Source organism: Schistocerca gregaria, chromosome 2, assembly GCF_023897955.1.
Source record: "Schistocerca gregaria isolate iqSchGreg1 chromosome 2, iqSchGreg1.2, whole genome shotgun sequence".
NCBI lineage: Eukaryota > Metazoa > Arthropoda > Insecta > Orthoptera > Acrididae > Schistocerca > Schistocerca gregaria.
This window is the reverse complement of record NC_064921.1, coordinates 600,328,417-600,356,157: the sequence shown is the minus strand read 5'-3', so window position 1 is coordinate 600,356,157 and position 27,741 is coordinate 600,328,417. Positions and strand designations below refer to the sequence as shown.

At 41.7% G+C, this 27,741-nt stretch overlaps 1 protein-coding gene across 1 annotated transcript in view; it reads right to left on the bottom strand.

The window, feature by feature from the left end:
• Positions 1-27,741, bottom strand: part of LOC126334542 (poly(A)-specific ribonuclease PARN-like) — a 272,077-nt gene that overhangs the window by 173,906 nt on the left and 70,430 nt on the right. Inside the window, exon 6 of the mRNA XM_049996907.1 lies at positions 17,332-17,453. Within this exon, the coding sequence (XP_049852864.1) occupies positions 17,332-17,453 (122 nt within the window). The remainder of the gene's footprint in view (positions 1-17,331; positions 17,454-27,741) is intronic.

Genomic DNA, 27,741 nt, shown 5'->3' with positions numbered 1-27,741 from the left:
TAAAAAAATAACTCATTATCAGTTCAAATAGAGTGCAGCCCCTGTGAATGACGTAGATCTGCCCTCAAGTTGTCATATAAGACAAACTCAATTAATACACGTTGCATCAACAGCTGTATCCCACATCTTTGACACACTGGGGGCACTTCACGATATAAGAGGAAGCCATGCGCCAACTGGCAATGTCCCACTCTGAACCACGTACGGGCTGTTTCTTCAGTTCATTTCAGTAGGAACGATTTTAGCCATGGTCGCACTGAAGGTTTCACTGAGCACAGGCTTTGGGGGACAGAACAGTGACCAGGAACGGGAAGGAAGCAAGCCCCTTTGGCAGCCACATCTGTGAGTTCATTTCCCTGGATCCTGAAGTGCTCTTGAACTTGGCACAAAATTACTACCTTTTACTGTCTTCAAAAGGAAGGAGTCCTGGACTACTTAGCGCTATCTTATCCCCTGGGACATTTGATAAATGGCAAAAAGGGCACACTGTGAATATGAGCAGATGAGGAATTTCTTGCCATGATGCAGTCTCTACTGCTCCAACACCCTCAGAACAGCAAAAAATTCCACACAGTAAATAGAAAACTTCTCTGGGAGCCATAACCTAAGGACAAATTCACTGACCACACTGCAGCAGCTGAGAAAGTCCCCATGTTTAGATCTATAGGTGTAAACAGTAATATAATTCAGATGGCAATTTCATTTTGTAAAATTTAGTTTTACAAATATAATTTGGTGTTCAGTCCTTCCTCTGCCTATTTAATTCATAAAGTAATCATGGCTTCTTTGGTAGCCAGGGAATAGCTTACTCCACTCCCTGGGTTGGACTTCAACGCCCTCCACCTGCAATAACTCGAGGCTCTCCTTCGCATGGATCTCAAACGATCTCATTGCCCATGGACAGTGATTGAACAGATGTTCTGGTAACGGCTGGGTAACAGAGATGAATGTGTGATTTTAGAACAGACAGAGATATGTATGCTTGGCGTACCATGATGATAACATGTTGAACAGACAGTGGAGGTCCGCTAGCCTCTGCACACAAGCTAGATACTGGACTTATTTGATAAGCCCCTCCTGGCAGCCTATTACCCTACATAGTGAACCATATCAAGCATTTTGAGATCTGAAGACCTTGACAACCCATAAATCTGGTACCTATATTCAAGCTGTGGTCGTACGAAGTCTTTATAAAACTGTGGTAGACAACCCCCTCAGCCCCCAGTGACTTATAACTGATGTGTCCGAGAATGTTTCAAATCTCAATGCATTTTAATTTCAGTTTCTCAAAGTGTGGCAGCCATGTCAGCCTCTAACCAAAGTGAGGCTCAGATAGTTCACCTTTTCTTTAAAAGTGAGACTGATAACACCAGAGTTAAAACACATTTAAAAGAGTGAAGATATGATTAAAATCAACACACACCGTTTTCTCCAAAGATAATTGAAAGCAGGGGTGTTTGCCCAATATTCCAGTTGCTTGATCATCAAATGTGTTTGTGAAGTAGCCTTTGCAAGGTAAGAGGATGCACAGAAGATAAAGTCATCCACAAACAAGGAATATCATACCAGACGAGGAATATCACACCAGGCAAGGAATATCATACGAGACTCCTCACCATGGATATAATACTGTTTATTGGGATGGTTAATGACATTACACATGAAACACTCCCTTGAGGTACATCATTCTCCTGCTCAAAACAATCAGAGCATGTCAAACCCTCTATCTATTATGCCTTTTTAATAGGAAGGACTGTATAGAAATGGGGAGATGGCCCCAGAAAGCCCACTTGAAGAGTTGCAACAAAATACTATACCTCCAATTAGTATTGCATGCCTTTTCCAAATCAAAGGATATGCCAATAAGGTGTAGCTTACATACAAAAGCTTTCCGAGTCACAACTTCTAGCAGTATCAGGATATCGATGTGTGGAGTGATACCTCTTGAACCTGCACTGGGAGCAACTTAGTAGTGCCTGGTTTCAAGAATCCACACTAGGCTCCAACTTATGATCCAGTGTATTTTCTATGCAGTTAGTCAGAACAACGCTACAAGAACTACTAGGATTAGTATGATCCATCCCTGGGTTTAAAATCAGGATTAAAACACATTCATTCCACAAGTTGGGTAATACACCTGACACCCAAATTTCATTAACGAGCTAGAGAGGATCTATCTCGAGTGTGAGTTCAACTATTTCAACATGCAACATGTTATTAGGTTGTGATCAGGTACACGATTATGAGCTAATGACAATGCCGGCTTCAACTTCCAAAGAGAGAAAAGCCATTTGTATTCCTCCATGTTCAGGAAACATAAATCCCAGCCAAACCTCTCCTGTATCACCCAATAAAAATGGGAAGCTGGAAACAGGCTAGAATCGACCATAATGTTCTTATATGATATAATGCTTTCAGTTTGCGAGAGATCCTCCATCGCTCTACCCCTGGGGAAAATGATGTTGGATCACCATTGTGTGCTGTGTGCATTACAATCTCCAAGGAGAAGAAAGGGACATGGCACTTCCAAATTAAGCTGTCTTGTTGATCTCCCTGTCAAGAACTCAAGGGCTGTAGGTACATAGAGCTCACTGTTAGAGTAACATTGGCCTTTGTCGTGCAGCCACTGCTTGTAGTGGTGTGGTAAGGGCACAGGCAAGGAGTGGAATGTCTCCTTGACAAAATTCTTATCGCACCTTTCGGTCTGTCACTAGTAAAGTTGTCTTTCCCATGGAGCTTGAGACAGAGGCAAACAATATGCCCTGTATGAGGAGTCTCGATTCCTCCAAATGAGTCCCACATCAGTTCATATTCCACTGAAATTTGGAAACTGTTCTTGTGTCAAGGTTTTAACTGACTCGTTTATTTGTTCTGGGATGGTGAGATGCTGGTAGAGATATGGAGAGTGGAGGGTCTTTCCGCGTCTGGTGATGAGACATCCAACTCCATTGTGTCCCCCACATTAAACAGATGTGCCAGAATGACATCTGCTGGTATCCAGAACAGCTTGTGACCTGAATGTCAGGATACTTTCCCTGCCCCTTTCTCTTTGAGGTTAATGGGTGCCCCTTTCTCTTTGAGGTTAATGGGCAAAGGGACAGTTGAGAGACACTGTTTTTGGTTGCCTTCCCAGTATTCACAGTTCAAGTTTTGCCTTCCTATGATTTCATGGCTGCCTGGGTTGCTCTATCTTTACTCTGTTTGCTTTGGTAGGTACAGGTACTGGTGGTGCACACTTTTTCACTGGATGTCATTTGTATTAAAACGTGTACCTTTGGACAGGTTTCTTCATCAAGGAAGCATAGGAAGTGGCGAGAACAGGGAGTTTTGTTGCTTTATATTCTTTCTTGGCTTCTGCATAAGGGAGCCACTTTACCTTGACTTTTATGCTCCTCAGCAAATACTGAACATTCTTGGTTCCTGACTGGCTGGCTCCAAGAGTAGTCGAGGCATATTGCTCGAGACGAGCAGTCAGTGCCAGATTCATGGACTGCCTTTCGACATTTACCACAAGTTGCTTCATTTCCACAACTTAGTGTTGAGTGGCCAAAGCTCCGGCATTCATAACACTTGATAGGGTTAGTTATATAATGTCTGACCGTAAGTAGGAGGAACCCAGCCATGATGTGCTCAAATGGTAATGAACAATGGAAGGTTACAATAAAAGTGGCAATCTTCTCAATCTCTCCATTAACGCTCCACATCTTTTGTACAACGTCTACTATGACCCTGTGGTGACTACTCTTGTTTCAGTCCCAAGAGATCCATGTCCATAATATCACAGTATGTGACCACAACCTTGCTTGACTTCAGGGAGTTGTGCAATTCAACAACTTATCATATTCAACCAATTTGTTAGACTTCTTTGGAAGTTCCATCTGCTGTGACCTTTTAGTTTCGGCCAGCAAGAAATCACTTCACAATTGTTTAACAGGTTTTAAACTGCCTGCAAGCCCTTACAAACATTTATGAATATAGAAAAGGGATACTTTTTTAAACATCCCTTTCTTCCTCTTTACCACAAGAAACATGTGATTTATAACTTCTCAAGCCAATTACTGCAATCAGGCTATCAGGAACACTAGACTCCCTCAGTCTCTTGAAAGAGTTGGTGTGGATAATCACAGGCAGTAAATTCATTGTACTGACAGGGTTTTTATGTTGTATATTCAGCAGGTGTTTCCACAGGTAGTTAGGTATACAGGGTATATACGTGGCCAAGAAAAAAAAATATTCCCGGATTTTTACCGGATTTCCCGGTTAAAACTACACTTTCTCCCGAATGACAGTATATTTTCCCTTATCAATCATTTGAATGGTTATGGTTATGGTTTTATACACAGGCGTACAATTTCCCAGCACTTTTCTAAACTCTGGGAAAAAGACATCTTTTGGAAATATCTTTGATATGCAGCAACATGTACGCTGCGTATTTTCGTATTACAAAAGCATACATCGGTATTCCACCAAACACCACATGTTACTTTCCGAATCATTGAAATCGAGATTTCGATGTGCTTTTATAAGCCGTTTGTAGCTCATATCACGTGATCTCGAGCCGATGACAGCGGATATTCAGAGCATAGGACACTTGATGTAGTCAGCCAACAGCAACAACAGCACGAACACACAAACAGGGTGTTAATAGTTTAAACTAACATGCATAGTGTTGCTACAAGAAATGCAAAGCTTTCACATATAACATTGTTCTCAAGCTGCAAGAGAAGCCAAGCTTTTGCAATACTGTTGATCTTTTTTGCGCGTGTTACACTGTACGATATATCACACAAATGTGCCAGTAACATTTTTAATAATGACATAAATGTCTGATCTTCAGGGTTCAAAATTCTTCTAAATGGCTCGTCAACAAAGAGTTGATTTTTAAATGAATGAAACGCTCTGTGATTTAATGAATTCATTGTACATTCTTGCATGTAGTTCAACTTACGTAACAGAATATTTACTTTGAATGTAACCACTATTCGCAATATTTTCCCGCGACCTGTTAGAAATAGGTTCGTTTCAGCATTTGCCAGAGAGCGCAGATAACAGGCGACACCGCGCTTGGGTAGCTATCATGACGTAGGAAGCCCATATGTACGTATGTATAAAACATTGAAAGATCATACATTGTCATAAAACAAACAAGACATCATAGGATACTGCAAGAGCATAGGAATTTCGTGAACCATATTAAAATGTGCACATTTAAAGTGCATACTTAAAATGCGCATTCGGTGTCCCGATTCCCAATGAATTAGACCTCGACCTCATATCAAGCTTTTCAGTGTGGTCTTCGGTATGAAAATTGTTTTGGAGCACCAGTACTGTATTATATAATGTTCGGTACTTTATTATGGCATAATGCCATACGTGCTGGAAAATGAAAACGTGCACTTGAAATGCAGTGAACAGTTGAAACCAGCCAGTATTGTGGAATTAAACATTTCATTTCAAATACATTGACTGCCTCTGTGGAAAAGGTTGACAAAAGTCAATTATCTTTAGCAAACAGACAAAAATAACTTCAATGTTCCGCAAGGCGATTAATGCTTGACTGTCAGAAACATAGAAATAAAATAAAATCTGAAACTAATGACATATTTTAGCCTTCCGTAATTATGTGAATGTGTTTTAATTCACTTGATAGTTCCTGCCACAGATATCCGTTTTGTTTTCATTCGACATGGAGAGTAAACGAAGGGGAAACAGCAAAATCACTAAATGTAGACACGGGTCATGTGGAGACTACCCACTGTAACTCAAGACTGCTCTGCGCATCAGCCCCGGATCTACGACATTTGCGAACCGGGTCAATACTAAAAAAATTGAATTTTCAAAATATGCTCATCATGTAGTGCACATCTTTCTGAAAAGTCTGAAACATAAAACATATGTATTCAAGGAAATGTAAGACATATTATTTGGTCTTAAGTATGCCAAAGTGCAGTGCCACGCCTATTCGTAAAGCATTTTTCTACCGCACGTCCAAACTATATTCAGGAGAGTGGAAATTGAAATGTCCTGTGGTGCTTCAACTGCTCCCAGCGGGCCTGTTTGACAGCCTGCCCCTCTTAAAAATCTCACAATTAATAGCAGATGGGATTACTAGTAATAAAGAGAACAAGAACTCTTCAGAAAATCTGAGCTCTTTATTGCCTATTAGTTAATAACTTGCTGTTTTGTGTGACATAAAATTAAATATAGCAACTATAAAACCAATACTGACAAATGATAGGAAAGAAATTACACATTTCTTCAAACCTTAGCTCCTAGCATTTTTTTTCTCTCTAATCTTGCTACAGCTTTACATGGCGTGCTTTCCTTACTGTGAAAGATTCTATTACCTCATCAAAGTTCGTCAAATGTTTTGCTACATGAAAAATCGAAATGTCGTTATCTACTACTGAAAAAGCTGCTAATACAAATAATACCCAATACTGGTGTGGTTTCTCGATATGATTATGTCTATTTTGTTATTGTCTGCTAGATAAAACAATACAAACCTTTCTAAAATGGCAGCAATTTTGTAACACACCAAATAAACGAGACAAATGGCCACTTTTATAACACGACAGACTATAATCCACGAAGTACCAATATCAAATGCCTACTAGGCCTACCCCCCATGAACCATGGACCTTGCCGTTGGTGGGGAGGCTTGTGTGCCTCAGCAATACGGATAGCCGTACCGTAGGTGCAACCACAACGGGGGGGGTATCTGTTGAGAGGCCAGACAAACGTGTGGTTCCTGAAGAGGGGCAGCAGCCTTTTCAGTACTTGCAAGGGCAATAGTCTGGATGATTGACTGACCTGGCCTTGTAACAGTAACCAAAACGGCCTTGCTGTGCTTGTACTGCGAACGGCTGAAAGCAAGGGGAGACTACAGCCGTAATTTTTCCTGAGGGCATGCAGCTTTACTGTATGATTAAATGATGATGGCATCCTCTTGGGTAAAATATTCTGGAGGTAAAATAGTCCCCCATTCGGATCTCCGGGTGGGGACTACTCAAGAGGACGTCGTTATCAGGAGAAAGAAAACTGGCGTTCTACGGATCGGAGCGTGGAATGTCAGATCACTTAATCGAGCAGGTAGGTCAGAAAACTTAAAAAGGGAAATGGATAGGTTAACGTTAGATAAAGTGGGAATTAGTGAAGTTCGGTGGCAGGAGGAACAAGACTTCTGGTCAGGTGACCACAGGGTTATAAACACAAAATCAAATAGGGGTAATGCAGGAGTAGGTTTAATAATGAATAGGAAAACAGGAATGCGGGTAAGCTACTTCAAACAGCATAGTGAACGCATTATTGTGGCCAAGATAGATACGAAGCCCACACCTACTACAGTAGTACAAGTTTATATGCCAACTAGCTCTGCAGATGACGAAGAAATTGAAGAAATGTATGATGAAATAAAAGAAATTATTCAGATAGTGAAGGGTGACGAAAATTTAATAGTCATGGGTGACTGGAATTCAAAAGTAGGAAAAGGGAGAGAAGGAAATATAGTAGGTGAATATGGATTGGGGGAGAGAAATGAAAAAGGAAGCCTCTGGTAGAATTTTGCACAGAGCACAACTTAATCACAGCTAACACTTGGTTCAAGAATCATAAAAGAAGGTTGTATACATGGAAGAACCCAGGAGATACTAAAAGGTATCAGATAGATTATATAATGGTAAGACAGAGATTTAGGAACCAGGTTTTAAATTGTAAGACATTTCCAGGGGCAGATGTGGACTCTGACCACAATCTATTGGTTATGACCAGTAGATTAAAACTGAAGAAACTGCAAAAAGGTGGTAATTTAAGGAGATGGGACCTGGATAAACTGAAAAAACGAGTGGTTGTACAGAGTTTCAGGGAGAGCATAAGGGAACAATTGACAGGAATGGGGGAAAGAAATACAATAGAAGAAGAATGGGTAGCTTTGAGGGATGAAGCAGTGAAGGCAGCAGAGGATCAAGTAGGTAAAAAGACGAGGGCTAGTAGAAATCCTTGGGTAACAGAAGAAATATTGAATTTAATTGATGAAAGGAGAAAATATAAAATTGCAGTAAATGAAGCAGGCAAAAAGGAATACAAACGTCTCAAAAATGAGATCGACAGGAAGTGCGAAATGGCTAAGTAGGGATGGCTAGAGGACAAATGTAAGGATGTATAGGCTTATCTCACTAGGGGTAAGATAGATACTGCCTACAGGAAAATTAAAGAGACCTTTGGAGATAAGAGAACCACTTGTATGAACATCAAGAGCTCAGATGGAAACCCTGTTCTAAGCAAAGAAGGGAAAGCAGAAAGGTGGAAGGAGTATATAGAGAGTCTATACAAGGGCGATGAACTTGAGGACAATATTATGGAAATGGAAGAGGATGTAGATGAAGATGAAATAGGAGATACGATACTGTGTGTAGAGTTTGACAGAGCACTGAAAGACCTGAGTCGAAACAAGGCCCCCGGAGTAGACAACATTCCATTGGAACTGCTGACTGCCTTGGGAGAGCCAGTCCTCACAAAACTCTACCATCTGGTGAGCAAGATGTATGAGACAGGCGAAATACCCTCAGACTTCAAGAAGAATATAATAATTCCAATCCCAAAGAAAGCAGGTGTTGACAGGTGTGAAAATTACCGAACTATCAGTTTAATAAGTCACAGCTGCAAAATACTAACACAAATTCTTTACAGAAGAATGGAAAAACTAGTAAAAGCCGACCTCAGGGAATATCAGTTTGGATTCCCTAGAAATGTTGGAACACGTGAGGCAATACGGACCTTACGACTTATCTTAGAAGAAAGATTAAGGAAAGGCAAACCTACGTTTCTAGCATTTATAGACTTAGTGAAAGCTTTTGACAGTGTTGACTGAAATACTCTCTTTCAAATTATAAAGGTGGCAGGGGTAAAATACAGGGAGCGAAAGGCTATTTACAATTTGTACAGAAACCAAATGGCGGTTATAAGAGTCGAGCGACATGAAAGGGAAGCAGTTGTTGGGAAGGGAGTAAGACAGGGTTGTAGCCTCTCCCCGATGTTATTCAATCTGTATATTGAGCAAGCAGTAAAGGAAACAAAAGAAAAAAATCGGAGTAGGTATTAAAATCCATGGAGAAGAAATAAAAACTTTGAAGTTCGCTGATGACATTGTAATTCTGTCAGAGACAGCAAAGGACTTAAAATAGCAGTTGAACGGAATGGACAGTGTCTTGAAAGGAGGAACTAAGATGAAAATCAACAAAAACAAAACGAGGATAATGGAATGTAGTCAAATTAAGTCAGGTGATGCTGAGGGAATTAGATTAGGAAATGAGACACTTAAAGTAGTAAAGGAATTTTGCTATTTGGGGAGCAAAATAACTGATGATGGTCCAATTCGAGAGGATATAAAATGTAGACTGGCAATGGCAAGGAAAGGGTTTCTGAAGAAGAGAAATTTGTTAACATCAAGTATAGATTTAAGTGTCAGGAAGTCTTTTCTGAAAGTATTTGTATGGAGTGTAGCCATGTATAGAAGTGAAACATGGACAATACATAGTTTGGACAAGAAGAGAAAAGAAGCTTTCGAAATGTGGTGCTACAGAAGAATGCTGAACATTAGATGGGTAGGTCACATAAGTAATGAGGAGGTATTGAATAGGATTGGGGAGAAGATAAGTTTGTGGCACAACTTGACGAGAAGAAGGGATCGGTTGGTAAGATATGTTCTGAGCCATCAAGGGATCACCAATTTAGTATTGGAGGGTAGTGTGGAGGGTAAAAATCGTAGAGGGAGACCACGAGATGAATACACTAAGCAGATTCAGAAGGATGTAGGTTGCAGCAGGTACTGGGAGATGAAGAGGCTTCCACAGGATAGAGTGGCATGGAGAGCTGCAGCAAACCAGTCTCATGACTGAAGATCACAACAACAACAACACAAGCAAGAAGCTTTATGTTAGGAAATAGTTTCACATTTCATTCATACGCACCACCTTCTGAACGATGAGATCGAAAAGTAGTATTACGAAATTTTCATATAAATTTGGAATCGTCTTATTCTTCCATAATTTGTGTGATGTCCCAGTTTCTTCTCCTTCCTCAGTCTAACAAACAATCTTGTCATCACCAACTCTGTAGCTATTCCTGCCATTGTCAAAATCTGTTCGCCGATTAACTTCACAACCCTGCCAGGATCACAGGTTCAGTTATCCCGCGATTATTTTCCGATTAGGCGTTATTACGTGTTCATACAACACATTTTTCGCGTTACTTCCAGAATAGAACTTAATTGGCTGCTAGCCGGCGACTGTGCAACTGGTCCTTACTAGTGTAGCGACCTGGCCAAAAATTTTCTGTCAAAATTTCATTTTCTTGAGTCCACTGAGAAGATAATACATTATCTTTCTCACCTGTTATTCATGTCAGTCCCGTACATTTCCATTCTGGTAGTCTGAATCTATGCATTTTGCTAGTAATTATAACAACGCTGATCATTCGCAAACCCAATCAACCACATAATCAAACAGTGATTAGCATTCATCCGTTCGGCTTTACTCTGCTCAGCTCGTATAGCCCTGTCCCCTTTTGTCTGCAGAAAGTTTATTTCTAGATGCGATGAGGATTCTCTTGACAGAGACATTACGTACACTACACACACATTCAAAAATCAACTTATGATTCATTCAGAAGTGAATGTGTTCAACAACCAATAGGGAAGCATTTCAAAATCATATGAATAATCGATAGACAAAAGTGCACTGGATGCTAGGCCCTTTGTGAAACAAGTTTTTTCCTCAAGAACATGAATTTGGCACCCCCTTTTCCCGGTAGCATCTAGCTGCAAGCTGCGACTGCTTGCACAGCCAACAGCCACATTTCTGTAGCCAGAAGCAGGAGAATCGACTCAAATGCGACTCAACTGCGAATGAGCATGAGCCCGCTCGTAACTGCTAAAATGAATATAATAAAAACGCCTTTGACACATTTTGCTCTTGGCAGACGCTTGCATGAGCACTGTGTGTCGTTGTTGTTTATGGCGCATTTCCTTTGTAAATTAAGTTATTTTCGTTGTTTTGTGGTCGTTTGTGTTTTATTGTTGAAGTATTATCCTGCAGTAGCTAGATACAGTAATATCCTTTGTTAGAGTATCAGTTCTTACCAGTCAAAATCACAAAAATTTAACTGAAAACTAAAACAATAAAAAATACCCGGAATTCTAAAAATGTCCCGGGTTTTTCCCAGTTTTCTCCCGGATGAAAAAATTCCTGGGTTTTTCCCGGATCTCCCAGTTGTCGCGGGTCGTATACACCCTAGTATATGACGGTCCACCCGCACAGAGCCCCACTTGCCTGGAAAAGTCTTATACAACTGTGGTGCAGAAGGTTCCTCAAAGGTTGCCCACTAATAACTGTACCCCTTCACGGGTCATGCATCTCACTGGCACACAGCACACCTGCTACATACTGTCACATCTCTCCTTTAAGGTGAAAACAGTAAACATTAGGAAAATAGCTATTTATTAATACTCTTGCATATCATTTAGGTAATAACTTCTAGATAGTACTGAATCACTGTGATAAAAGCCCTTATTTACTCTCCCACCATCAACAGATTTACAGCAACAGGGAGAGAGGAACTTAGTATAAACTGTATTCATTAAAAAGGCAAGCTACTTTTAAGAAACTCACAAAATATAGTAAAAAATTAACCAACACTTTAATTTTATTTTGAAAGGAAGTACATCATAGCCCTAAGATCACCAGTCTCAAACAATATGAATACCATTCTGAAATAATATCTATCTGTTGCAACGCTTTTAAACTTCTCTTTTTTTAGTTTTATATCCCTCACTTAATACCTAAATTCCATATGCTTTTTCGACTCAACCAAAATAGTGGAGTCGGGTGTTCTCATAGACATAACCTTGCTCAGTAAAAATAAATTTATGTACTCCTTCATAGATGCATCTAGATATTTTATTTTCAATTCTGTGGATGCTTTTTCCCTTTCAGCCACAGGTAGTAGCACATCTGAAATGTAACGTCCACTGTTCCAAGTGCCGTCAATGCGAAAAAGAGGTGACAGAGACGTGTAACCAATGGCCGGGTGATACGCCAGTATGGCGATGACGAATACACGCTTCCAATGTGCGTTCACCGCGATGTCACCAAACACGGATTCAACCATTATGATGCTGTAAACAGAACCTGGATTCATCCGAAAAAATGACTTGCCATTCGTGCACCCAGGTTCGCCGTTGAGTACATCATCACATGCGCTCCTGTCTGTGATGCAGCATCAAGGGTAACCGCAGCCATGGTCTCCGAGCTGACAGTCCAGGCTGCTGTAAATGTTGTCGAACTGTTCGTGCAGAAGGTTGTTGTCTTGCATACGTCCCCATCTGTTGACTCAGGGATCAAGGCATGGTTGCATGATCCGTTACAGCCATGCGGATAAGATGCCTGTCACCTCAACTGCTAGCGATACAAAGCCATTGGGATATAGCATTACCCTTCTGAACCTACCAATTCCATATTCTGCTAACAGTCATTGGATCTCGACCCATGCGAGCAGCAATGACGCAATACGATAAACCACAACCGCGATAGGCTACAAGCCGACCTTTATCAATGTCAGAAATGTGATGGTACGCATTTCTCCTCTTTACACAAGGCGCCACAACAACGTTTCTCCAGGCAACGCCGGTCAACTGCTGTTTGTGTATGAGAAATCGGTTGGAAACTTCCCTCATGTCAACAAGTTGTAGGTGTCGCCACTGGCGCCAACCTTGTGTGAATGCTCTGAAAAGCTAATCATTTGCGTATCACAGCATCTTCTTGCTGTCAGTTAAATTTCGCATCTGTAGCACGTCATCTTCGTCCCCCCTCCCCCTCCTTCAGACATTTGAGATAAGACATAAAAAAAAAGAATTTTAATAATATGTTCCTTTTGTATAGCACATCTTTCAGGAGAGTCTGACACATAAAACATACATATTCGAGGAAATGTAAGACATGTTATTTGGTCGTAAGTGTGCCGGAGTGCAATACCACCACTCTTCACACACCATTCTTCTGTCACACTGTATTTCGCTCCGTGGAATTGAAATGTGTATATTTTGTACTGGATGCCATCAAACTATATTCAGGACAGTGGAAATTAAAATGTCCTGTGGTGCCTTTCCTGCTCCCAGTCACCCGGTTTGACATCCTGCCTTTTTTTCCCTTAAAAAACGGGCGAGGGGCTCGCATTTTGTAATCGGGAGAAGAAGAACTCTTCAGAAAATCTGCATTCTTTATTGCCTGCTAGCTAGTTACTTTCTGTTTTGGGTGACATAAAATTAAATATAGGATACATAAAACCAGTAAAGACAAGAGACAAGCAATACAGTGCACATTTCTTCAATCCTTAGCTCCTAGCATTGCTTTCTCTCTAATCTTGCTACAGCTTTACATGGCGTGCTTTCCATTCTGCGAAAGAATCTGTTACCTCATCAAAGTTTGTCAAACGTTTTGCTACATGAAAAATCAAAATATCGTTGTACTATGCTGTGTAAGCTGTTAATACAAATAGTACCCAAGACTCGTATGGTTTCTCTATCTGATTATGTCTATTTTGTCACTGTCTGCTAGATAAAACAAAAATAGGCCTTTCTAACAATGCTGAAATTGTAACACACATCAAATAAACGAGACTGTTGGGGCACAAATGGTCATTTTTATAACATGACAGAATATAATTCACGAAGACAACATAAAATGCCTATTAGGCCTACTACAAGCAAAAAGCTTTATGTTAGAAAATAGTTTCACATTTCATTCATATGCTCCAGTTTCTTGAGCGTGAGATTGAAAAGTAGTAGTACAAGATTTTTATATATATTTGGAATCGTCATATTCTTCCCTAATTTCTGTGATGTCAGCATTTCTTCTCCTTCCTCGTTCTAACAAACAATCTTGTCATGACTAATTCTGGAACTAATCCTGCCTTTATCAAAACTTATTCGCCGGTTAATTTCACTAAACCTGCCAGAATCACTGATCTACTTATCCCTGATTATTCTCCGTTTAGGCATTGTTATGTTCGTACAAACCATTTTCTGCTCTACTTCCAGAACAGAACTTAAGCGGCTGCTACACGGGGACTGTACAACTGGCCCTTACTAGTGTAGCCATCTGGCCAAAGATTTTCTGACAATATTTCATTTTCTTGGATACACCAAGAAGGTAATGCGTAATCTTTCTTACCTGCTATTCCTGTTAGTCGTTTATTTCCAATCTCTCGATTTCCCTAGTAATTATAACAATGCTGATCATTCGCAAACCCAATCAACAACATAATCAGACAGCGATTGGCATTCACTCGTTCGCCTTTACTCCACTCAGTTCGTACAGCCCGGTCCCCTTTTGCCTGCAGGGAAGTCTATTACTAGATGTGACTAGGATTACCCTGATAGACATCATGTACACTATGCACACATTCAAAAATCAACTTATGAATCATTTACAAATCAACTTACAGAGTGTGTTAGAAAACCAACAAGGATGCGTTTCAAAAGAATAATCGATATACCAACGTGTGCTGGATGCTAGGCGCTTTGTGACACAAGGATTTTTTTTTCCTCAAGAATATGAATTTGACCCCCCCCCCCCCCCCCCACAATTGTCGCCTGGGTCAGATACCTTGGTTTGCCGCCCCACCCTCTCTCATAGATCCGGGCCTACTGCACATGCCTGAATCTGGCAGCTTGGGCACAGCAGTCAATTTTTTCCCGGCTGCATCTAGCTGCTAGCTGCGATTGCTTACACAGCCAACAGGCACATTTCTGTAGAGAGAAGGGGGAAAAGATACAACTCATACGCCACTCAACAGCGCATGTGCACGAGCCCGCTCTTAACTGCTAAAATGAATCTAATATAAACAATTGTAATGTCACGCTCATCGGAGGCAATTTGTTGTTATGAAGCATTGCATGGTCTTCCTAAAGCCTTTGACAAGTTTTGCTGTTGGCAAATGCTTGTGTGAGCACTGCGTTTTGTTGTTGTATATGGCACATTTCCTTTGCAATTTATGTTTTATTTTCATATTTTTTCTCGTTCACGTTTCATCGTTGCAGTATTATTCTGCAGTAGCATGATACAATAACATCCTTTGTTAGAGTATCAATGCTTACCAGTCAAAATTACAAAAATTTTACTGAAAACTAAAGCAACATAAAATTATCGGAATTCTACAAAATTCCCAGGTTTTTTCCTGTTTCCTCCCGGATGAAAAAATTCTTGGGTGTTTCCTGGATCTCCCGGGTCGTATACAATCTAATTTAGCGACCAAGTGGAATCTTTACAGCAATCTCGTCGAGTCCTAATAATCATCTGTCGAAAACACTCGTAGCTGCCTGATGTGCAGCTGGTGTCAACTGTAAAGGAATCTGTTGGCCTCCTGAACATAAGGCACTTGGAATCAACATGCTGCTTATATTTCTGTTCCTGTCCTTACAGGCAACAGTGTTTACATTGCCTGCTTTGAGCCAGGCGATGTAGATTTTTTGAGCTACCTGGTGTCTCCACCAAACAATGTCATAATTGTAACCACAACCAAGTCCAAACCCAAACCAGGTTTGTCAATGAAGTGCATCACTTACTGAAAGCACATCTATTACAGGCACCACCAACATACAGCCCGATGGTACACACTTCCTGGATGGAGTGTGCCAAGTTACACAAACACAGAATATTCCAGAACACACAAACATACAAAATTTCAAGAATGTTCCAGAAATTATTACTACTAAGTAACAAATAATTGCAGGTGGTTGGGTTTAAACTGGCGACCAGCAGCATACCTGCCAACGATGCTAACTGGTATGCCACATAGTATGCAGCACAGCTCATGGCAATATATAAATTCTCACAAGTTCTAGTCCCCTACTCCCTCTGCTCTCTATGAAATACATTTGAATTACAACAATGTACTATGTCATCACAACTGACTAGCTCATACACGCCACCTCACTGTCATGACTTATGTCAATGGTGGGAAGTTATATGACAACTTATCAGGTCTATGCCATCTGCCATGCTCCAAACTACCAGTGTGCTCTTTTAATCTCATCTGGTTTGCTTATCAAAGTACTGTAGGCACCACAGCTAAGTGATTTATTTTAGACAATTTCTTGTGGTACAATGTTTCTTTATAGCTGTGTCCTTGATTGCAGCTACCTAATTTTTAAGATTTCTGTAACATAATCTCAGGAAAAGTAGTGAATGCTAGCCATCTGCTAAACTTAAGAAATCTAGAAATAATATTTTCTCAAAAGGATTAAAACAAATACTGTAACAAACTATCAATTCATCCTATGTTACATTTCATGCATCAAATATGAAATGACTTACAATTCAAAGGAAATGATCTGTCTGTGAAATCATGAATTATAAAAACAACTATACAGGTAAATTATAGCGTTTGGGCTGAGTCATATTTTACAGTGTTAATTATTATATCTATCTGTACAGTGTATATTAACATTCCAATCCCACAAGTGATGTCTTTGATAATAAAGTATTATGTAGTCCCAGCTCATTTTCCATAGCTGTCTCTCTCAAACTCACACTCTTATTCAAATGTGAAAAGTTTGTAACATATTTGAGTAACTTCTTATCACGTGTATAAACAATTTACCAGTGCATTGTCAGCATATTTCACTGCATTAAAACGGTAATCCATAACCACTCCTTACTCATATGGACACTACTCTTGGTTCTGCACCTAGCAAATTAATGGATATAACGTCTTAGCTACCAACATCTTCAATTTCTCTAGACACTAGTTCAGTGATTAGATTGCTGTTTTGTTCTCTTCAAATTCCACACATGCATATCTCCGTTCTACACTGTATGAAGTATCTCTTCCTTACCACTTTCCCAGTGAATTGCATAACCTCTTATTTCTTGATCACCATAGTCTCTCAAACCACACAGCCATTCTAAAAATTTGAGATTTTAGAACAAGCTAATGTTGTTACCTATTAAAACATATTTTCATCTCAGAAACCAGTTTCCAGGCAGAAGCAGAAGCAAAACCAAATGTGGTAAACTGCCAGTACAGAAATTCATCAGATAACTTATCATAACCCCCACCCCTTCTCCCAACACGTCTCTACCTCTACCTCTACCTCTACCATCACCATCACAATCTCATTCACAATCACCATCACAATCACCATCACAATCTGCATTACCATCAATATGAAAACCACGAGTAAATTTTTTGTTAGATACTCACTCAGTACAAATTATGTGTTGGGTTTTGTGTTTACTGTAGTTTAAGTATACAAATTGCAAATTCATTTCTCACCTTGGGAATAAAAAAGAAACAATTTGCTTGAACTCAAGATAAGATTCCGGTAGTTCTGTACAAAACTGATTGATAATCAAGCATATGTCGAGCAGCATGTTATGTCCAATCAATAATTTTCCCTGAAAAACAATCAAACAAAATTTCAGTCTGGGAATACGTATCATATGAATACAGTGCACAGATATATGCAATATATTTCAACAGCAAATTACTGTAATGTAAGCTTAAAGATATACTGGTACAGGAAACAATAGAAATACCTCCAACTGCACAGAGTTAAGCAGCTATCAAGATGCCAAAATCAATCAAAAATCACAGTGAAGAAATTGCATTTGGGAAGGTACAGGGGGATAAACAGTTATTACGTAACCTCAGACTTTTCACAGACGACAGTTCTCTATAATGAAGTACTTGCTGAAAAAAGCTGCACAAAGATTCAAATGGATCTTGACAAGTTTTCAAAGTGGTACAAATATCAGCAACTTGCTTTAAATAAGTATCCTATGACTACAGGGCAAAAAGTCACAACTGGAATTGATCAACTCAGAAGAATACCTGGGTATCACTTCTTGTAGGGATACAAAATGAAACAATCACATATGTTCAATTGTAGGTAAAGCAGGTTGCAGCCTTCGGTTCATTGGCAGAATACTGGGGAAATGCAGTTAGTCTATGACAGTAATTGGCTACAAATCACTCTTGTGACCCATCCTAGAATATTGCTCAAGTGTGAGGGGCCTGTACAAAAATGGACTAAAAAAAAGGGGATATTTAACATATACAGATAGGGCAGCACAAATGGTCACAGATTTGTCTGACCCATACAAGTGTGTCAGAGAAAGGCTGAAGAAAATGAACTGACAGACACCTGAGGATAGATGTGGACTAACATGACAAAGCCTATTTACAAAATTTCAAGAACCAGCTTTAAATAATTGATTTAGGAATGCACTAAAAACCGCTGCAAACTGCTCCTGCAGGGATCATTAGACAAGTTTAATTATTTACAGAGTGCAAAGAGGCATTTAAACATTCTTCCCATTCTTTGTAAATGAATGGAACAAGAAGATGCCCTAATAACTGATACAATGGAAAGTAACATCTATCATTCACTTCACAGTGGTGTGTAGAGTATGGATATAAATGTAGATGTTAGGACAGCTACTTTGGAAAGGATGCAGCTTGTACTCCATCTCAAATGATATCGTCAATGGAATGTTAAATACAAATCGTTCTTTCTTTCTTATTCATCAAATTGGACAATGTTCGCATAAATCAAATAAATTAATGTTCAAGTTAAAGACATTATCCAGAGAATTAAGATCCACAAAAGATGGCTTCAGTCTGAAGCACTTACATCAACATGAATAATCAAATTGCAGTTCTAGCAATGACATTTATGTTGGCACTTCTGGAAAACAAGATGGATAGTCAAGCTATTGAATTGCACACTAGTGTGTAGAAACAATTAATGTACCACTCCCACAACAATTAACCTTAATATCGGTCGGTGGAAGAATGCTTGAGCATATTTTAATTTCCAAATGAATGCGTTCCCTTCATAAAAAAACTTTTGCCCATAAAACATCATGAATTCAGACTGCACTGCTCACACAAATTACAGCTCACTCTTTCTACAAACAGAACAAATGACAAACCAAACAAGCAAGCTGTAATTGAACTGATCAGTGCTCCAATCACTTTCACATATCATAGTATACAATACACAAATTACATTCATGACATGAACTGAATCAAAATTGTATCTAAAAACCTAATTCACTCTCAAATTTTTTCATAAGCAGAACTAATATCTAAAACTGACAAGACTTATTTCCAATTCAATCTGAAATTGTAATTTTAATTTAAAATTATAGTCATTATTCCTATTTGTGTAATTTACCCTGAAAACTATGGGCGAGACATATTTACTGAACTGTACCGTTTTTACATTAGTACTTGTCGACTTGCGAGTTAGTAGGAGTTAGTATGAAATGGCATAAGATAGAAGTTAAGAGGTTAGTGTACTACGGAATACTACAGAATGGAAATCAATTTGTGACACTTTCCTTAAATATAACCCAAAGAATATAAAATTTTACCGTGGAGCAGTTTCATTTTTCAAGAACTGACCCAATCATATTCCTAGACAACACTGATTACTACAAGGAGGCAGAATCTGACGAAGATCAACAAGAACCAGCCAAGTATATTTTAAATTTAATTAATATTTTGAACTTCCTTTGTGCTTGAAATAATTGCCAACACTTAGTGTTAATATATCTAAAAACATGCACAAGAGGAATTGATGATTCTTGTTAGTAACAGAGGAGCAAATGGTTCAAATAGCTCTGAACACTATGGGACTTAACTTCTGAGGTTATCAGTCCCCTAGAACTCAGAAGTACTTAAACCTAACTAACCTAAGGACAGCACACACGTCCATGCCCAAGGCAGGATTCGAACCTGCGACCGTAGCGGTCACGTGGTTCCAGACTGTAGTGCCTAGAACCACATGGCCACCCTGGCCGGTAGCAGAGGAGCAGTTTGTGACAATGTGGGTGTTCTGAGTGATAAATTAAAAAGCAACACCACTGAAATCACAAATGGATTGATGCCTGCTGAACATCAGAAGTGACGGACGATAATTATGATGAACAATAACCAATTTTTGATTTGGTCAACAACAGCAGCAGACCAACATGTGGAATTTAAGAAAAAAGTGATTATTTTCCTTATTTTTACTTTGTGTGTGATTTAAAACTTTCAAAAATGACAGAGGGGACATTTGAGATGTTTAAATAATTATAAAAGATCATAATCAAGACAAGAGAAATGTGTTAAGAGATATTCAGGTTGAAAATAAAGAAATTAAGAATACTTTGAGAACAATAGAACAATTGGTTGAACAATCTACACAGCATCTCACAAATAAGACAAGTAGTATGTGTCCTCTGAGTCTTTCGCGACAGCAAGCACGAATAAAACGTTCTCGGTTTTCCAGCTGCGTCAAAACGTTCTAGGTTTTCCAGCCGCGTCAAATCAAATAAAATGCTCGAGCTTTCAATAGCCATCACCGCCATTGTCGTCAGGAGTTCACTGTCTGCCTGGGCTGTTACGATCTCTCACTTATATAGGCATGATGACATCATCAGCAGTCAATCAGATCGATCCAATGTGGAGCGCATGTAAATCGACCTGGACAGCTCATGGCAGTACCGGAGGCGCAAGGGGAAGGCGCCACATTTGAAACTGCCGCTCCCGCGTCGCTCATCTGTCTCTGCTTTCTTTCGATGTACAACGCCCGTCCCCATGCCCCGCTGGGTGTGTATCCCTGGTCTCTGTTGAAATTGTTTCGGTTTAGACGAATCTCGGCCGTGTCATTTATAATGGAGTCCCAATATGTAGAAGCATGAGCCAGCACTTCAACGTGTTTTAATTACTGCAATTCAGACTGTAGGTGGTTGCCGTCGGAGATAATCTTGGCTCTGCAAACCAACGTGTTAAGGACAGCTTTCTTGTGTACAGGGTGGTGGAAACTATTGGCGTTCAAGTACCGATCAGTGTGTGTAGATTTCCGATACACTGAGTGACCAAGCTGGCCTCCTGCCTTCCGCTCAAACCAAATATCCAAGAATGGTAGCTTACCGTGCTTCTCCATCTCAACAGTAAATTTAATGTTGGGATGGATACCGTTCATATGATCGACGAACTGCTGTAGTGTATCTTCACCATGAGGCCATATCAGGAAGGTGTCACAAAATACACAAGGAAAGTGTTCCCCTGAGGCCCATTGTTAGTGCAATCAGTTCGCCTACCTACAGACTTGCTAAACATCTGGCAAGATTATTAGCACCAAAATTGGGACATTGTGAACACCATGTTGTCAACTCGCAGAAATTAGTTGAGACACTCAAGAGAATGAAGACAGGCCCAAACAACCTAATGGTTAGCCTGGATGTTGTGTCACTTTTTACGAGAGTGCCAATACAAGATACGCTGGATCTTTTGGCCCAACATTTTGCATCTGGAATCATTAAGTTGTTCCATCACGTCCTAACGACAACGTACTTTTTGTACTGCGATGAATATTATGAGATAACTGATGGCACAGCCATGGGATCACCACTGTCTCAAGCAGTCGCAAATTTCTTCATGGAGCACTTTGAGCAGCAGGCTCTGCAAACTACGACATTACGGCCATCTTGCTTTCTACGATATGTTGATGACACCTTCCTGATATGGCCTCATGGTGAAGATACACTACAGCAGTTCTTCAATCATATGAATTGTGTCCATCCCAACATTAAATTTACTGTTGAGATGGAGAAGCACGGCAAGCTACCATTCTTGGATGTTTTGGTTCAGCGGAAGGCAGGAGGCCAGCTTGGGTCACTCAGTGTATCGGAAACCTATACACACTGATCGGTACTTGAACGCCAATAGTTTCCACCACCCTGCACACAAGAAAGCTGTCCTTAACACATTGGTTCATAGAGCCAAGATTATGTCTGACGACGACCACCTACAGTCTGAATTGCAGAACTTGAAACACGTTTTCGGGGAAAATGGATATAGCAAAAAAGACATCGCAAAAGCTTTCAAGGGCTGCAGACGAAAGACAGCTGGTGAATCAGAAGAAGAGGCCAAACGGACTGTGTTCCTGCCATACTGTGGATCAACTAGACCACAGTTAAAAATTGTTTTCTATTGACCTGTTCTGACAGGTAAAACTGTCATTTTCAGGTCTGTATCACATTTGAAACTGATTTCTGTTTCCCTGTTTTGTTGGGCAAGAATTTCATCTTCAGATCTTTAAAAACTTTTTTGATTGTACATTTTTGTCCATTGTGCATTCATTACTTGTGCCATATTAACAGTTTAGTAGAAAGTATATTGCATGCTCCACACAGAGTTTCCAAAAGTAAAATTACAAACATGTTTGTCATAACTAAAAATATAAGCAGCTGAAATGCTCCTTATGGAACTAGGCATGTCTACATATGTAGCACCAACTTGAGGCTTGTCAGTTGTTAAAAATCCATAATATACAGTAAAAGTGTACTTTTATTTCAGTTACACTATGTATTTTAAGTGAGGAGGTTCCACATGTCATGTAAATGTAAACATTGACGTAACTGTGCACTTTACTATATAGTGCAGATTATAACAGCTGACTAGCATCAAAGGAGTGCTACATATGCAGACATACCAAGTTCCAGAAGGTGCATTTAGCTGCCTATATTTTTACTTGTGACGAACTTGTTTGTAATTTTGTTTTTGACAAACATGTGTGGAATGTGCAATATACTCTCAACTAAACTATTAACATGGTATGAGTAATGAACACAGAGTGGAAAATGATGTACAAACAAAAAGAATGTTTAAAGATCTGAAGATGACTGTCTTCCCCATGGAAACAGATCAATAAAAAATAGTTTTGAAGATGATTTTGGTTGTAAAAAATTTCTGTAATAACAATAATAAAGCCGTATCATATTTACATTTATCCTCTTTTCTCTCAACATATTTTAGTAACCGTACAACATAATAGTTGCTTCACTGTGGCTAATTAATGACTTCATGGCAATTTTATTTCCTAAACCCATTGGATTAATGAATGATAACAATGAAATTAAACTTAAATTTCTTTTAATTGATGGGGCAACTAAGTATAAAACATGACATTTTTACAATTAGATGCAGCCTTAAGATGAATGTCATTTATGGATAAAGTTTAAATTGACATTAATACGTATTTTGTTACATTTTTATTCACACGTTAAACATAGAAACACTGCATGTCAATAGTTGCTACTTATTTTCCGTTTCACTAAAGCATCATTGTCTGCTGCCATTTCCCAAGCACTGCTGATTCGAAGAAAAGCTTTTAAATTGCAGTATGTCAGTGACTTTCTGTGGGCAGAAATTGCACTCTTTGTTGCGGTTTTTTTTTTTTTTTTTTTTTTTTTTCCCCCCAGCTACACATATAGATCCGCACATTGACATAATCGTAGCTGCAAACTTGTGCTGTTGTTATTTATGTTGGAGAAATTTATTATCTGATTCTTCAAGAATTATTTTATTAGAAATTTATTACTCAACTGCTTGTCGCCCTATAGGTGTATAAATTCTGAATATAGCTAGATGCCCTCCACTAAAACTACAGCGAACTTAACATGTTGTCATTCCTCTGAAGATAGCGTAGAGTTTGCACTTCCCTGGCACTACATAATGATGTCTGACAACCACATTTTACTGTGAGTACTCACTACCCCGGTGGTGAGTGAGTGTGAGTGCTTGTGTTTACCTAGCTACATCCTGAATAGCCTTCGTATACATCAACTAGGACGTCTGCTGCAGAAACATGGGCTTAAACCAGTGTTCTGGCCTGCTCCCAAGATACAAGATATATTGCACCATGTTAAGGGCGACATTGCTCTCCGAGTGTCCAGTGTGTATGGTGTACCTTGTGAATGTGGCAGCATGGATGACCGCCACACAGTCGTCGTCTCCTTGATATGGCGGAGTTTGTTTGGCACGGGCAGGTTGCGCCAATCAGTGTCCCATAAATCGAAAACTTTGCGGCGTAATAGTGCCCGCAAATCAGTCTCCGGAAGGCCAATCTCCAGAGATGGTGCACTGGTGGCCTCTTTCGCCAGGCGGTCAACAGTTTCATTGCCGGGTATCCCAACATGGCCTGGGGTCCAAACAAAGACCACAGACCTGCCGCTATGGGCGAGAGTATGCAGGGACTCCTGGATAGCCATCACCAGACGAGAACGAGGGAAACACTGGTCGAGAGCTCGCAAACCGCTCAGGGAATCGCTAAAGATAACGAAGGACTCACCTGAGCAGGAGCGGATATACGCTAGGGCACGAAGATGGCGACCAGCTCAGCAGTATAAACACTGCAGCCAGCCGGCAACGAACATTGTTCAGAATGGTCCTCTAGCTTTAGTGCATAACCAACACGACCAGCAACCATCAAACCGTCGGTGTATACAACACCAGAGCCCTGATACGTGGCCAGGATGGAATAAAAGCGGCGTCGGAAGGCCTCCGGAGGCACTGAGTCCTTTGGGCCCTATGCCAAGTCGAGACAAAGGCAAGGGCGAGGCACACACCATGGGGGTGTACGCAGAGGGGCCCAGAAAGGAGATGGTACAGGGAAACACCCAAGCCCGTAGAGAAGCTGTTTGACGCGTACGGCGATCGGACAACCCGACCGGGGCCGACGTTCTGGCAGACGGACGACTGACTGCGGGAACAGGACACGATAATTTGGATGCCCGGGCAAACTAAAAACATGGGCAGCATAAGCAGCCAGTAATTGTTGGCGTCGTAACCGCAGTGGAGGGACACCTGCCTCCACAAGTATGCTGTCCACAGGGCTGGTCCGGAAGGCACCAGTGGCAAGGCATATCCCGCTGTGTAGTATTGGGTCCAGCACCCGCAATGCTAGGATGCTGAGCCATAAGCCAGACTCCCATAGTCCAAACGGGACTGGATTAACGCCTGGTAAAGCCGTAGGAGAGTAGATCAGTCGGTGCCCCACCTGGTGTGACTCGGGCATCGCAGAGCATTTAGATGCCGCCAACACGCCTGTTTAAGCTGCCACATATGAGGCAGCCAAGTCAGCCGGGCATCAAAAACCACCCCCAAAAACCTATGTGACTCCACCACTGTAAGAAGCTCGCCGTCAAGATAAAGCCTGGTGAACAGTGCGTCGCCGGCAGAAATGCATAACGCAGTTCTTGGTGCCAAAAACTGAAAACCATGTGCTACTGCCCAAGATTGCGCCCTGTAGCTGACGTTCAGCAGCTGCAATGCCAATAGAGCGGTAGTAAAGGCAGAAGTCGTCAGCATACAGGGAAGTGGAGACAGAATTTCCCAAGGCCGCAGTGAGCCCGTTAATGGCTATTAAAAACAGACAGACACTTAGAACAGAACCCTGTGGCACACTGTTCTCCTGGACTTGGGAGGAACTATATGAGGCCACGACGTGCACGCGGAAGGTACGATACGACAGAAAATTGCGGATATAGATCGGCAGAGGGCCCCGAAGACACCATCCATGAAGCGTAGAAAAAATGTGATGACGCCATGTCGTATCGTACGCCTTCCACATGTCGAAAAAGACAGCGACCAGATGCTGACGGCGGGCAAAGGCAGTACGGATGGCCGACTCCAGGCTCACCAGATTGTCGGCGGCGGAGCGGCCTTTACGGAACACACCCTGAGACGGAGCCAGAAGGCCCCAAGACTCCCAATTCAAGCGCCGGCTCACCATCCGTTCAAGCAACTTGCGAAGAACGTTGGTGAGGCTAATGGGACGGTAGCTCTCCGCCTCTAAAGGGTTCTTCCCCGGTTTCAGAATGGGGACAACAAGACTTTCCCGCCATTGCGAAGGAAACTCACCCTCGATCCAAATGCAGTTGTAAAGGTCGAGGAGGCGTCGCTGGCTGTCCACTGAAAGGTGTTTCAGCATCTGAGAGTGGATGCTATCTGGCCCAGAAGCGGAATCTGGACTAGCGGCGAGGGCACTGCGAAATTCCCACTCACTGAATGGAACATTGTACAATTCAGGATGGTGGGTGCGAAAAGAAAGACTCCGATGTTCTATCCGCTCTTTAATGGAGCGGAAGCCCAAGGGGTAGTTGGCAGAAGCGGAATTCAGGGCAAAGTGCTCTGCCAAGCGATTATGCAATGACGTCGGAGTCAGTACAAACTGCTCCATTCAGTGAGAGCGCAGGGACGCTGACAGGGGTCCGATAATCATAGAGGCGGCGAATCTTGGCCCAGACCTGCGATGGAGTGACATGGAGGCCAATGGTGGACATATACCACTCCCAGCACTGCTGCTTGCGTTGGCGGATAATGCGGCGGGCTCGCGCACGCAGCCGTTTGAAGGCGATAAGGTGTTCGATTGACGGATGTCGCTTGTGACGCTGGAGCGCCCGCCGGCAAGCTTTAATCGCTTCAGCGATCTCAGGCTACCACCAAGGCACAGTCCACTGCCGAGGGGACCCAGAAGAACGGGGAATGGCAGATTCGGCGGCAGTAACGATGCCGGTGGTAACCGATTGAACCACTGCATCAATGTCATCGTTAGAGAGAGGCTCAATAGCGGCAGTGGAGGAGACCAAGTCCCAGTCAACCTTATTTAGAGCCCATCTGCTAGGGCGCCCAGAGGACTGACGCTGTGGCAGTGACAGAAAGATCGGAAAGTGGTCACTACCACACAGGTCGGCATGCACTCTCCATTGGACAGACGGTAAGAGGCTAGGGCTACAGATCGAAAGGTCAATGGCGGAGTATGTGCCATGCGCCACACTGAAGTGTGTGAAGGCATCATCATTTAATATCGAGAGATCGAGCTGCGTCAATACATGCTCAACGATGTTGTCTCGACCTGTTGCCACTGACCCACCCCACAGATGGTTATGGGAGTTAAAGTCGCCCAGTAACAAGAAAGGTGGCGGCAATTGGGCTACCAGAGCAGCCAGGACATGCTGCACGACATCACCATCTGGTGGAAGGTAAAGACAGCAAACGGTAACAGCCTGTGGCGTCCACACCCGAACGGCGACAGCCTCTAAAGGCGTTTGGAGAGGGACAGACTCGCTGTGAAGAGATATATGCAGACGCCACCAGACACCCTTTCATAACCTGCCCGGTTCTTATAATAACCCCGATAGCCACCGAGGGTGGGGGTCCGCATTGCCGGAAACCAAGTTTCCTGCAAAGCAATACAGAGGAAAGGGTGAAGGCTGATAAGTTGGCGGAGTTCAGCTAGATGGTGGAAGAAACCGCTGCAGTTCCACTGGAGGATGGTGTTGTCCATGGCTGAGAAAGGTGTGACGGGACTGGGAAGGCAGATTACGCTGCTGGGTCACCTGCTGCCTCCGATGGAGCACCTGTGCAAGTGCTTCCATTGCGTCTGAGGGTCCGGCGAGATCGAGGTCCTCAGCGGACGTAAGAATCTCCATCTCATCCTCAGACACAGAGCTTGTAGGTAGCGGTGGAGTAGGAGCCATCGCACGTGCCTTGGTCTTACAAGGCTTCAATGTCGTTTTCTCTCACTGTTCCTTTGGTTGCAGACGTTGAGAGGGCTGATTGGAGTCAGCCTCCGGAACCGAAGATGATCGCGAAGCTCAACGACCAGCGACCTGTGGCTTCTTCAGCCACTGGTTGGTGTCTGCTGTGCCACTGGTAGGAACCTGGGAAGGGAGTGACCCAAGGGATCCCTTCCGAGTGAGAGAAGCCGAAGAAGAATTACGCTTCTCCGGCTTAGAAGTGGGGACTGGTGCCCCCAGTGGTTTAGTGGGTGCTGCTCCCGAGGTAGATGGTGTGGGAGCAACAGCAAGAGAAGGGGCCCCTATCGTCAAGGGGGCAGGTGAGGTC